At 35.8% G+C, this 13,353-nt stretch overlaps 1 protein-coding gene across 1 annotated transcript in view; it reads left to right on the forward strand.

Moving 5' to 3' along the window:
* LOC116029702 overlaps positions 1-2,121 on the forward strand; it is a 7,527-nt gene extending 5,406 nt beyond the window's left edge. Inside the window, exons 2-8 of the mRNA XM_031271745.1 lie at positions 28-124; positions 202-326; positions 407-503; positions 582-678; positions 1,382-1,591; positions 1,676-1,891; positions 1,990-2,121. Coding sequence (XP_031127605.1) covers positions 28-124; positions 202-326; positions 407-503; positions 582-678; positions 1,382-1,591; positions 1,676-1,891; positions 1,990-2,121 — 974 coding nt within the window. The remainder of the gene's footprint in view (positions 1-27; positions 125-201; positions 327-406; positions 504-581; positions 679-1,381; positions 1,592-1,675; positions 1,892-1,989) is intronic.
* The last annotated feature ends 11,232 nt before the right edge of the window (positions 2,122-13,353 follow it).

Below are 13,353 nucleotides of genomic sequence, written 5' to 3' on the forward strand. Positions count from 1 at the left end.
ACTAATTGGTTTTGTTCTTAAAACTAGATGTGATTGGGCGTGTGGTTGAGATTTATTCTCCTGTTGAGAAGGTCATAGCCGGTAAACTGAGTAGGCTAATTGATTTTGTGCTTGAAGACACTAGGTTTGTATCTCTACTGAATTTGGTTTATAATGGTGTGTATGGGGTGTTGTATTCTGATTTTTTGAATTGGTATACAGTCAAAGACAAGTAAAGTGTACCTTGTGGGATGATCATGTTGATGAGCTAAGCTCGTATTTTAACTCTGCTGTTGCTGATCCTCTCATACTGTTGATTCAGCTGTGCCGAGCTAAAATAATGGACAGTAAGTGTCCTATGCTTTACTATCCATTGCTATTTTATTCTCACTGCTATTGGGTAGTTATTTCCTACTTTCTTATGCAGATGGTGAGGTGCGAATCTGCAGCTCTTTCGACACCACGCAGCTGTTTTTTAACCATTCGTGTAAGGAGTTTAGGGAACTAAGGAACATGTCAAATCAGTAAATACCTAACAAATCATGAGGTTGTGTTATGTTTCCTTAAATGATTCTAATCTAAAATTTTCCCCCTATTTCTAGCTATAACACGAAGTTGACACCACTGCGACGTATCCAATCTAGCAGCAGACTGTGTGGTGCTAATATGGACTTTAGTCAGGGCAGTAATGATTTGGTGGTAACTCAGATTGAATAAATTTACAGCAAAAGAAGGTAAATCTAATGACTGTCTTTAAGTTTGAGCATTCTAGCATTTAGGGAAATAAGTTAGCTTATATTTACCTATATTGACCTATAGCACATATAAGCACATGTTTTCAATGGAAGTGCTTTTAACAATAAGCAGATAATCACATGTCATATAGGCACCTGTTTTAAGAAAATAATTTCAGAAAATTGCTGACTGCTTATATCACAAATTGGAAGCTGTTTTTAACAAACAAATCACATAATCACATAAGATTGGTGTTAAGGTTTTATTTACTGAACTATTTTGTGTCAGTGATTATGGCAGCATACAAATAAAACAATAAGCACCTGCTTGTAGTATTAAATTGATCATAGCACATACAAGCAAATGTTTTCAGCAAAGAATCATATAACATTGCTATCTATTTCACGTATTCGCAGCTTTGTTTAACAACTAAATAACATAATCACATAAGATTACTGTTAATAGTTTAATTAGTGTATTGTTCTATAACTATTCTATAATGGGTCATAAGTGAGTATACAAGCAATGAAAAATTGTTTACAGTGTTTGTGTTTTGAATGTTATGTGATGATGAGTTTAATTTTCCTGGCAACTTGGGGAGTATTGGGTTGCGGGTCGTATTGTTGATGTAGAGAGTGTGGTAGATTGGTATTATGTGTCTTGCAAGGATAACTACTGCAAGAGAAAGCTTATTGAGAAGGGTGGAATGATGGTTTGTGGTGGTTGTAAAAGTTTTTGGCATGAAGGAGTCGTTAGATATAAGGTAATAGTTCGTGTAGCTGATGATACTGGAGATGCCCCGATGCTGATATGGGATCGTGAATGCTCTGATTTGGTCGATGCTTCTGCGTCTGATTTATTGGCTAAATACCCTGAGGTTTGGCAGTGTATTTATTCTATTTTGTTCCTTACTTTTTAATTGTTGTGTTGTGATTAATGTCTTTTTTCTGCCTGGTTATAGGGGAATAAAGGAATTCCCCCAGAGTTGGGATGTTTACATGGGTTGTCAATGCTATTCAGAATTCTCATGAAAAAGGATCAAGCTGAGAGTTACTACTCAGCCTTCACATTTCTTAGCATTTGTAGAGATGAAAATGTTCTTGCCCAGCATTGTTCAAATATGTTGGGAGGCAGTGAAATAGATGGTATTTCTGGTGATGGGCATTGTGTTTCTGGGGTATGTTTTCTTATTTTTTTTCTGTTTGATTCGCAACAGGGTACTGTTGACTTATTTTATAAGCTACTAATTTATTGAACTCAATTTGTATGCTATAGGATTTCTTTTCTTTTGATGAGGAAGATTGTGTGGCAGTTGAGGAGGTTTCTCAGTGCTCTAGTTTAGAAAATGTGACTGGTTTGGAAGATTTTGAAGAGGGGTTTGGTGTGGATGGTGCACCTAAAAAGTAACAAAAAAACAAAGGTAAAATTAACTAAACAAAACTAAGGTACATCAAAAATATTAGTATATATACTATATATATTATAAATATAGTATACACTATAGACTATAGTATACTATGAATACTATATAACATTAACTAAGATGCACAAATTAACGTAGCTTTTACACTTTTACTTTTATACAAAGAAATATACATTCTCCAATTTTACTTCATGAAATAAAATAAAATAAAATAAAATAAAATAATAATAGATACTAAATAAACATGAAATATTATATCACAAAATATAAATTTAATATACATATCCTAAAATGAAACAATTATTATGTAAAAACTTTTAATGTGGATATTTGTTTATTTAATCACAATGGTTAAATGGAATTGAATATTCAATATTCAAAATTAATATAAGACTAGTTTTATACGCGCATTGCGCGAATGGGTTAATGCCCAATGTTTATATTTAAATAAATATTTGAGAGTATATCAATGCAAGATTATATAGGAGAAGTTTATACGTAGGTAATTGAATGTCGAATTTTTTTATTTAAATATCTAACTCAAAGTATATGAATCCAAGATAATATAGAAAATTCATTATAATTATTACTAAAATAAATGTTTTCAACATTGTAAAATCGATAGTCTAAAAATGATAGTCTAAATAAATATTACTTTTAATTTGAAATTTTCTAAGTGTTATTAATTCTCTTTTGAGTAACATTGTCATTGTACAATGTCTTCATCTTTACTATTTGTTCTCTTCCTTTTTGTTGGTAGCTAGTGTGTTATTTGCAATTCGGTTATTGTTGGTAGCATATTGACAATGTCATGCAATGGGATTATGATATTGGAGCATTGGACTTTCCTTTAGGTGTTCTGCTTGGGGTTCATTTGGTTTAACTATTATTGTTGAATGGGTTATTGTGGATAAAGAAATCCCTAGTTTAAGAAAAAAGATTAAATAAATTAATAAAAATTTGAAAATTGAAAATATTATGTATTCTAAAGATATTAAAAGGTAGTTTCTCGCTTCAATTTGCTGGGTAATGAGTTATTTGAGTACTTTCATTGTCAACAAATCCCCCAAGTAGTTAATATGATTGGTTTCAAACTATTCTTTTTTATTTTTTTCATGGTATTAAAGAAATACATATGTATCATTTTTTTGGTGTAACTACTAATTTATTTAATTGAATAAGAGTAAAAGAGAGTGATTCCGCTTCAATTTGTTGGGTTATTATTTGAGTACTCTCTTTGTCAACCAATCCCCAAGTAGTTAATATAATTAGGTTCAAATTATTTTAAATTTTTTTCATATTATTAACAAAATACTTGGTAAATAAATATATAACATTATTTTGTACTATAACTTTGATATTTAATTACAAGATATTGTAAAAATAAGATAATGGACAATGTAATGAATATCAATTGATAAATTTGAATGTAAAGAATCTTTGCATGAGAGAAAATAAATACAATATAACTAATGAAATTATTTCTCTTATTTAATTTAATTTTTTGATAATGAATAATTTTTTCAAATAAAGGTATTGTAGACACATAATTCTAAATTAAAGAAATACGTATGTATCATTTTTTGTTGTAGCTACTAATTTATTTAATTTAATAATAGTAAAATAGAGTGAGAAACTTAATTATGTCAAATTTGATTGAGATGAGATTCGAACCTAAGACATTTCTTATAGAAATTAATGGGTAAGTTAAAAGTTAACGGAATATTAACGGAGAAGAGAATATTTAACGGAAAACTTAACGGATAATCATAAAAGTAAGGTTAAATTAGGTAATCTCTATTAATAATATTAATCTGAATTATCTTAACCATCTATTTGATTAAATAATTCATCTGAACCATCCATTTGATTAAATAATTTGACCGTCATTTTTTCTACCCATTTTAGGCCTAACTCTCTTTGACTCTTATTAGTGTAGTAGATATCTATACTACCATCACATATTCTTAGCACATAATCAATTTCTCATGTCATATATTGCCCGTATATTACGGCAAATTGCTTACTAATATTTTTTGAAAGGGAATAATGTAATTAACAACTACTTTAAAACATAATAACAACTCTTATACTATAGTAAAGAAATAAAAAAAACCAATTCAATTGGAATAAATACTTCCAAACAAATAAAAATAATTATATACAACAATTTATGTTTATTTTTTTACATAAAGATAATATCAAATATAAAATATAAAATTAAATATAATAATTACACACTTCATCTATTTAAATATACAAAAACATACACGCGCGCGCGCGCGCGCACACACACACACACATATATATATATATATTATTTAAAGCCCAATTTTAATAACCCATTGCCCTATCTCCTCAATATTGTGTCCAACATTTAACCCAAAGCCCAAAGCACTAAATAAAGCCCAAAAACTCTAAACCTAAAACTTAGAAAAAAATCATCCTTTTGCATTCTGGAAACAAAAAGCAAAAGCAGCGTATACAATGTCCCGAAACCTAGTAGTTATGCCGTGGACCCAGGTCCACCATGTAAGGTAAGGTGGACCTACAAGGTGGACCTGGGTCCAAAAACGACGCCATTTTTTGTTTCTTTCTTTCTTTCTTTCTTTTTTTTTTTCTGCTAAACATATTGGCCTGAAATGTGGAACACAAACTCTACATTCACATACACTATACTCTACATTCACAATTTGTAAACTCCACATTCACACATTACAGGATTATATGTTTAGTAACTATATTACCACTATTATGCATTCACACATTCAAAACTCTATATTAACAGGTCCTATACTCCATATTCACAACTTGAGAACTCCACATTCACACATTATAGGGATACAAGTTGCTAGAACTTCTTAACTCTATTACAGATTCACACATGCATAACTCTATATTCAAGATTTCTATACTCCATATTCACAATTTGAAACCTCCACATTCACACATTTCTGGGCAACTCTACATTCATACAATCATAAGTCTACATTCACGATTTCTGTACTCTACATTCACACTTTGAAACCTCTACATTCACACATTTTTGGACAACTCTATATTCAGCAATATGTTTACTAATTTAAAATAATAAAAAAAAGACAGAACGCGTAGTTTTGGACCCAGGTCCACAGCATAATTTGCGCCCGAAACCCTATCCAGTCGCTCGTATGTCCTCATCTCCAGTTCATCCATTCTGGAAACTTAGACCACAAATTACACATGGGATTCCACCAATTTTTTTCTTCTTCCATGCACCTCTGTCTCGAATTTCATCCTTCATCGATTTTGGCTGGGCGACGTAGTTTTCGGACAAGAACATCGATGCGATTAAATCCCCAAAAATCTAAATTCCTTTCGCCGACGTAGATTTCACGACTATCTCCTAAATCCTGCTCCTTGATCTAGGTTTTCCTACTATCTACATCTAGTATTGTCACCACTCTATACTTTTAAACCCACACCCAATACAAAACAACAAACCCTAACCTCGTGTTCCTCGATTTCACATATACCAAACCGCTATCCAAGAAGAACAATTCGCGTACAAAGAACCACATCTCTGAGGTAAACCCTAATCTATTTACTTTATATATTTTTCATTAATAATTTTTGCTTTTTTTTTTTTCTTGGGTTTCTATCGACAAATATTATTTTGTGTGTGTGTGTGTGTGTATATATATATATGTATATATATTCAGAAAATTCATGAATCATGATTTTTTTAATATATGAACAAATATAGGAGTCCGAAGAATTAATATCTGTCAAAATATTCATTCGAATGATGTAATTGATAGATGCATTCAATTCATAGATGTCAATTACTGTGTTAAAAATGTTATTTTTTACAATTTTTTGGATCATATTAGTATGTTTTAAATTAATAAAACCATTAATTTACATTTATCTGTATAAACATCAAGCTTATAAATTTGTTGTCCACCACCCACCAAAAAGATTAAAAATAGGTAAATAAATTAGCAGTTAAAACAGTATTTTTCTCTTATATTGCATATTCAAAGCTTTAGGAGAGATCAAAAGAAGAAAATCATCCAACAAAACAGTACGCAAGTGGTTTAATTAATTGAAATGAAAAAGCACAGGTACGAATCGAAATTACCTTCATCTTCTAACTGTCTTGTCCTTTTTACCGTATATGGTAGTTGAAGAATTCAATTTTCTCATTGAATTTGAATTTGTTGATCTAATATTTGTTTGAGAGCATTTGTAGTTAGTGCCTTAAATGCTATGATATATAGATAGCATAGAATTCAAAATAGATGAGTAGAACATCCTTTCAAGTATCAATGTAGAAAGTCAAAACTTAACATCAACAATTAATGCATGTTAGTAGGGATAGGTGTAGGACCAATTATTAAAATATATATCTATATCTATTTTGGTTTTTGTGTACCTTGTAATTTACTCAAAAAGTAATATGTATTTTACAAGTGTTCATGCTTCTTGGAATGAAACAGAATAGATTTTTCAACTAATCCATCAATAATCTACAATAATACTAACAACTTTGGGTAAGTAATGACAAAGGAGTCTGATGCCATTTTTTTGGATGTGACAGGCACACAAAAACATTTAACAAACAACTTTGCATTCTTATTTATGACATTTTGCAATGTTCCCGTATAATCGTGCAGCATATTAGAACCACCTTTTAAAATTTTTTTTACTTACTGACTAAACTGTAATTTAAGAAAATGAATAAGAGTCCATATTTTTTATGCTAAATGTACTTTCAAAATTTACAGATTTAATTTTAGGCTTTTTTCTTAACTGGAAAGGCTTATTTTAATTATTTTATGAAATTCAAATCTTAAAGAAATTGAAACTAACTTTTTTTTGAAAGGACAGTCCAAGCAAATTTTTAACAAAACCATACTTATCCAATTTTACCCAACTATTTTATCTTCTTCTATATGGTAGCCTATTTTCAAAGACTATTTTAAAAAAAGAATAGTTATCTGTTTGAATAGACACAAATTAAATTGTTCTTTGAAAATGTAACTTGACATTGTGCTATACATGATTGTAATTGACTTAAATTAGTTAAGAAATGCATATTACAAATTTTCTCCTTTTTTTTTAAACTGTAAGTTCTCTTATTACTTACAAATTTGTTTTATAAAACTTAAATATTAAGTTTGTTTTCCACGCAGTTGAGTTTTTTTTTTATCAAAAACCTTACATCCAATTGAAGAAGATTAAAGTGTTCTTCTTACTTACTATAACCTATATCTCATGATTGTTTTATATCTCAAGTATCCCACTGAACTATGAACCACAGTGTTTGCTTAATCTCAGCCTCTATTCAAATAGGAAACTTGGTTCTATAAAAACAAAGTTAATTTTGATGTTTATGTAGAAGGACAATACTTGTTAAATGTTTAGCTTCACTTGTAAATCATCATATGTTACATGATTATTTTAGTTGCCACTGCAGAGTGTTACATTACCAAGTTAAGAAGGATGATCATATAATAATGGTTACATGAGTACAGGACTTCGTTAGGTAACTGAGTAAAGTGCTTATCAAAACACTTTACTGTAGTTACCACAAAATCATTACATACTATTACAGCCAAAATACCTAGTACAAGCTACTGCAAGGCCTTATCAACCAACCACAAAACACCAAAATGATCTGCTACATAGTAAATAGCATACTAATACAATATGAGATTTAAAAGCACCAAGTCTCCAAAAAACCAAAGCCAAAAATCATAACCTTAACACTAAGGCTACATTGAACAGACTACTTTTCTTCGTTCACAGCAATACCCTTACTTTTCTTAGAACTACCACAACGATCAAAGTCCTTCAATTGCAAGTCTTTTATCTTCTGCTTATCCCAATTTTAGTTGTGGCAACCCAGGTTAGTGAATGAATTTTATTCGTTATTGTGCTTTAAAAAACTTATTTTCTTTATATGTCGTAAATATTTTGACTTTATTTAGAAGAACAATGTTTTAGACTATTTATTAATTATTATTGAGTAATTAGAGTCTTTAGGATTAGTTAGATTATTATTATGATGGTTACCCCAAGTTCATGGTTCATCCCTCTGTATATAAACGTTGTATTCCTCTCTTCATAAACACTGAATCGAAACAAATTCACTAATCTAGTATCAGCCTACTCCGATCCTATGGCAGACCAAAATAACCAACCCCCACCACCGGTTCAGAATGAAGCCCCAATGTATTCTTCAAGCCGGACCGTGACCACTGTCAAGGTGCTTGAATCCCGTACCCCAAATATGCTGCACAAGCGCACCACTACGTGTCCATCAAGCTAACTGCCACTAATTACCTCTTTTGGAAAACGCAACTTGTGCCTTTTTTACGAGGCTAGAACTTTTACGGGTTTGTTGATGGCTCCAACACATGTCCACCGGAGTTTGTCGCGTCAACCTCTTCCGCGCCTCCGGTCACCAATCCACTGCGTGCTCAGTGGATCCAACAGGATCAGTCAATCCTTAGCATGATCATTTTATCGCTTGTAGAGGAGGTTCTATACTTGGCCATTGGTCATTCCACCTCACGGTCAGTTTGGATGGCGGTCGAAACCGCTCTTAGTTTGACCTCGCGAGCGCGATATTTAAGCCTACTCACGCAACTACAGAATCTGCGCCAAGGAGACCTAACGCCGGCAGACTATCTGGGCAAGGCACAAGTCCTTGTTGAACAGCTTGCGCAGGCCGGACGTCCGATTGACCTTGATGAGCAAAACTTGCACGTATTCCGGGGACTTCGAGCGGAGTTTCGTGGCCTCGTCGCGTCGCATACCACGAAGAGTGCCCCCTTGACCATTCTAGAGGTGGCGGATCTTCTGTCGACGCATCAATACTTGTTTCCAGAAGATACCAGCGCGCAACTCCCTCCACCACTTTCGGCGTTGATAGCTCAGCATCCGTCGTCGGCCCAGCGCTCGCACCATGAAGGCAGTCACGGACGTGGACGCCACTATAGAGGGCAGCGAGGAAGAGGCCAGAGGGGGCGTGGGGGTGTGCGTTGCCAGTTGTGTGACGTTCCCGGACATACCGCCATCACGTGCTATTGTCGTTTCGTCGATACGTCCGGACAGAGGCCGCCACCTGCACCGCTAGCTTCTCACGTTGCTGCTCCGCCACATGTAAACATGGCCTACCAACAGTCTCAAGATGACTTGCACTCTGTGCCTTTTTCCAATGTGTGGTTTCCCGACACAGGAGCAGACTCCCATGCCACACCACATGCTGATAGCCTCCACGACGTAGAGACCTATCATGGCAACGAAACTCTGCGAGTTGGTGATGGATCAAGTTTGTCAATTTTGAACACGGGTTCAGTTTCTATATCCTCAAAGTTATGGTCACTGTCTCTCAATAACATCCTGCATGTACCAAAATTGCGTGCTTCTTTATTGTCTGTGCACAAATTCACCAATGACAACAATGTTTACTTCGAGTTTCATCCCTCTCATTTTATTGTGAAGGATCGTATCACCCATCAGGTTCTGCTTAGTGGTCCCAGCCAAGGTGGGATGTACTCACTGAATACGTCGTCTCCCGTGGCCTTTATGTCTGCTAGAGCATCCCCAGAAGTTTGGCATAGTCGCCTTGGTCACCCACACCTTCGAGTACTTCGTCAGGTTCTTTCTAGATCTCCCGTTAGGGGGTCTTTTCGTTCTCTTAATAACATATGTACTACGTGCCAAATGGGTAATTTTGCGCGCTTCCCACTTGAACGCGTTGAGAACTCCAGTAAATCCATTCTTGAACTAGTGTACACGGACATTTGGGGACCATCACCGGTCCCGTCAGTTGATGGCTCACGATATTTTGTACTGTTTGTCGACGATTTCTCTCGTTACATTTGGTACTATCCGATGAAATTGAAAACTAACATATATTCAATATTTAATAAATTTCGTGCTATGGTCGAAAAATATTTTTCCTGTCCTATAAAATGTATTCAGTCAGACCTGGGTGGTGAATATCGCAAACTACACGTCGTATTCACTGCCGCAGGAATTATACACAGGTAGTCCTGTCCACACACGCACGAGCAAAATGGCCGTGTGGAACGCTGACACCGCCATGTTGTTGAGTCTGGCCTAACTTTACTTGCCCACAGTCAAGTCCCGCATAAATATTGGTCTTACGCTTTTGAGTTCGTGGTACATTTGATAAATCGAATGTCGTCCTCTGTTACACAGAATACTTGTCCATATTCGTGTCTGTTTCACAAGTCTCCTAATTACAACTTGCTACGTGTGTTCGGGTGTGAATGTTTTCCATGTCTACGCCCATATAATAGACACAAAATGGATTATCGTTCTATACCATGTGTTTTCTTGGGATATCTCGACTCTTTCAGTGGTTACAGGTGTTTAGACACAGTCACGGGTCGTGTTTATATCGCCAGGCATGTCCGTTTCAATGAGGAAGTGTTCCCTTTTTCTAAACCACCAAGTGAGATACCTAGTTCTTCAGCCATCGCCGTTGCGCCCTCCATGCCTTGGGTGTGTGCACAAATCCATCAACCTACAATGTTGGGTGCACCATCTTCACGCACCATCCTCCCGCGCCACAGATGCAAGTCCCGCCCTCTTCATCATCTTTTAATGCCACATCGTCTCTTTAGCCGACGACCTCTTCCAATACAACAACTCGCCCACGGAAGAGACGACCCACGGCTCGGACTCATGTTATGCGCCTCCGCACTACGACATGCGTCCAACGTCGCACTCCAACGGCCTTGGTGGCCTCGGCTGATGATGACGAGCCCACCTATCATTCGCAAGCCATCAAACTACCATAGTGGCGCAATGCGATGGATGTGGAGTTCAATGCACTCTTGCACAATCAAACCTGGCAGCTGGTGCTGGCGAGGCAAGACATGAACATCATAGGTTGTAAATGGGTCTTCCGCGTTAAGAGGAAAGCCGATGGCACTATTGAAAGGTACAAAGCTCCGCTAGTAGCCAAGGGATTCAACCAGGTACTTGGGGAAGACTATTTTGAAACATATAGCCCAGTAGTCAAACCGACCACTATACGCCTTCTCTTGTCGTTTGCGATCTCCAATCAATAGACTATGCGGCAATTAGATGTCCACAACGCCTTCTTAAATGGGCACATTACAGAAGATATCCACATGCGACAGCCACCAGGCTATGCCAACTCGGCTTACCCCCATCACGTGTGTAAGCTACAATGTTCTCTATATGGCCTTAAGTAGGCCCCACGTGCCTGGTTTACACGGCTCAATAACTACTTAATACAAGTTGGGTTTCGCCCCTCCAAAACAGATGTATCCTTATTCATTTATGACTCAGGACAATTGCGAGCTTACATTCTAGTTTATGTTGATGATATCTTATTACTGGTAATGATGCTGGCCTGGTTAAAAATATCCTATCAAGATTGTCCTCTGCGTTTAAAATCCGTGATCTTGGCAGACCACGGTTCTTTTTAGGTATTGAAGCGATCTATAGTACATATGCCGTAGTCTTATCTCAACGCCGGTATATGATAGAGCTTCTTCGCAAAGCTGGTATGGACTCATGCAAACCGCATGCCACTCCAATGTCGGTGACCACTTCAAGTCCCACTGATGGCTCCGCCCCATTGGATGATCCCACACCATATCGGCAGTAAGTTGGTTCTTTAATGTACTTACTAATCACCCGCCCGGATTTATCTTTTGTAGTGAATCGGTTGTGCCAATTTACGCACAAACCCACACAGGACCGTTGGGCGGCTCTCACACGGGTGCTAAGATATGTAAAAGGGACTCTAGGTCATGGGCTCCGCCTCACAGCCTCGCCATCTGCAGTCGTGCATGCATTTTTGGACTCTGACTAGGCTGGTTGTTCACTTGATCGAAAGTCAACGGCGGGGTTCGCGATCTTTCTCGGCCCAAACTTAATATCATGGGTGTCACGAAAACAACGCATTGTTGCGCGCTCCTCAACCGAAGTAGAATACAAAGCCCTGGCGGATGTTGCTGCAGAGGTGGTATGGATACAATCTCTCCTACGTGAGCTTGGCCTACTGTAGTCGGCGGTTCCAATGCTCTGGCGCAACAATCTAGGCGCAACTTACCTTTGCGCCAACCCCGTTTTTGACGCTAGGACGAAGCATGTCGAAGTTGACTATCACTTCGTCCAGGACTAGGTGTCAACCGGTGCTCTTAAGGTTAACTTTGTTTCCACGCATGACTAGCTAGCTGATATTTTCACCAAGGCTCTATCTTCTTCGCGGTTTACTGATATACGTATCAAGCTTGGCGTCGTCCCCTGTCCTCCATCAGCTTGAGGGGGTGCATTGAGTAGTTAGAGTCTTCAGGATTAGTTAGATTATTATTATGATGGTTACCTAAGTTCATGGTTCATCCCTCTGTATATAAACGTTGTATTCCTCTCTTCATAAACACTGAATAGAAACACATTCACTAATCATTATTAATTAATTATTAATTGTTCATTAACTTTTGATGTTGTAGTTGCGTATTTTGATGTTGGTGATCCGATCTTTAGTTGCACTTTTTGTGGTGCACTTTTTTGGGGTGATGAAAGATTAAAGAATGTCAAAGTTATTGGTGGTTCATAATATTCAGGTTGTTGTTCTAAAGGGAAGATAGTGTTGCCTAAATTAAATATGCCGCCTACCAAAAATTTGGGATTGTTCTTCAAGCCATGTGCACGAAGTAGGCATTTCTTGGAACACATTCGTTCGTATAATAATATGTTCAACTTCACTTCCATGGGTAGTCGTATTGATAGAGATGTGAATATAGGTCGAGCGCCTCCGGTTTTTCGTTTGAATGGCCAGAACTTCCACTTCCTCGGTAGTTTATTGCCACCTGAGGGTAGTAAACCAAAATTTGCTCAACTTTATATTCATAATCCGGAAAATGAAATCTTTAATAGATTGAACTCAGTAAGGTATGTTGTGTCTTGTAATTTAATAGTGTCGTTTTTGTTTCATTATGTAATAATAATAATAATTATTATATAATTATTTTATAATTATATAATTATATAATTATTATATAAGTATATAATTTAATAATTGTGTATGTATTTATTTATTTAATTTATTTAATTTCTTTTTTATTTTTCTATGGTTTTTTTAACTTAAAAATGGTGGTTAAAATATGTTTATTTAGGGGTAATGAAAAATGCCATGATCTCGAAAAAGATATTGTTTT

The sequence above is a fragment of the Ipomoea triloba genome, chromosome 9 (genome assembly GCF_003576645.1).
Source record: "Ipomoea triloba cultivar NCNSP0323 chromosome 9, ASM357664v1".
Classification (NCBI taxonomy): domain Eukaryota; kingdom Viridiplantae; phylum Streptophyta; class Magnoliopsida; order Solanales; family Convolvulaceae; genus Ipomoea; species Ipomoea triloba.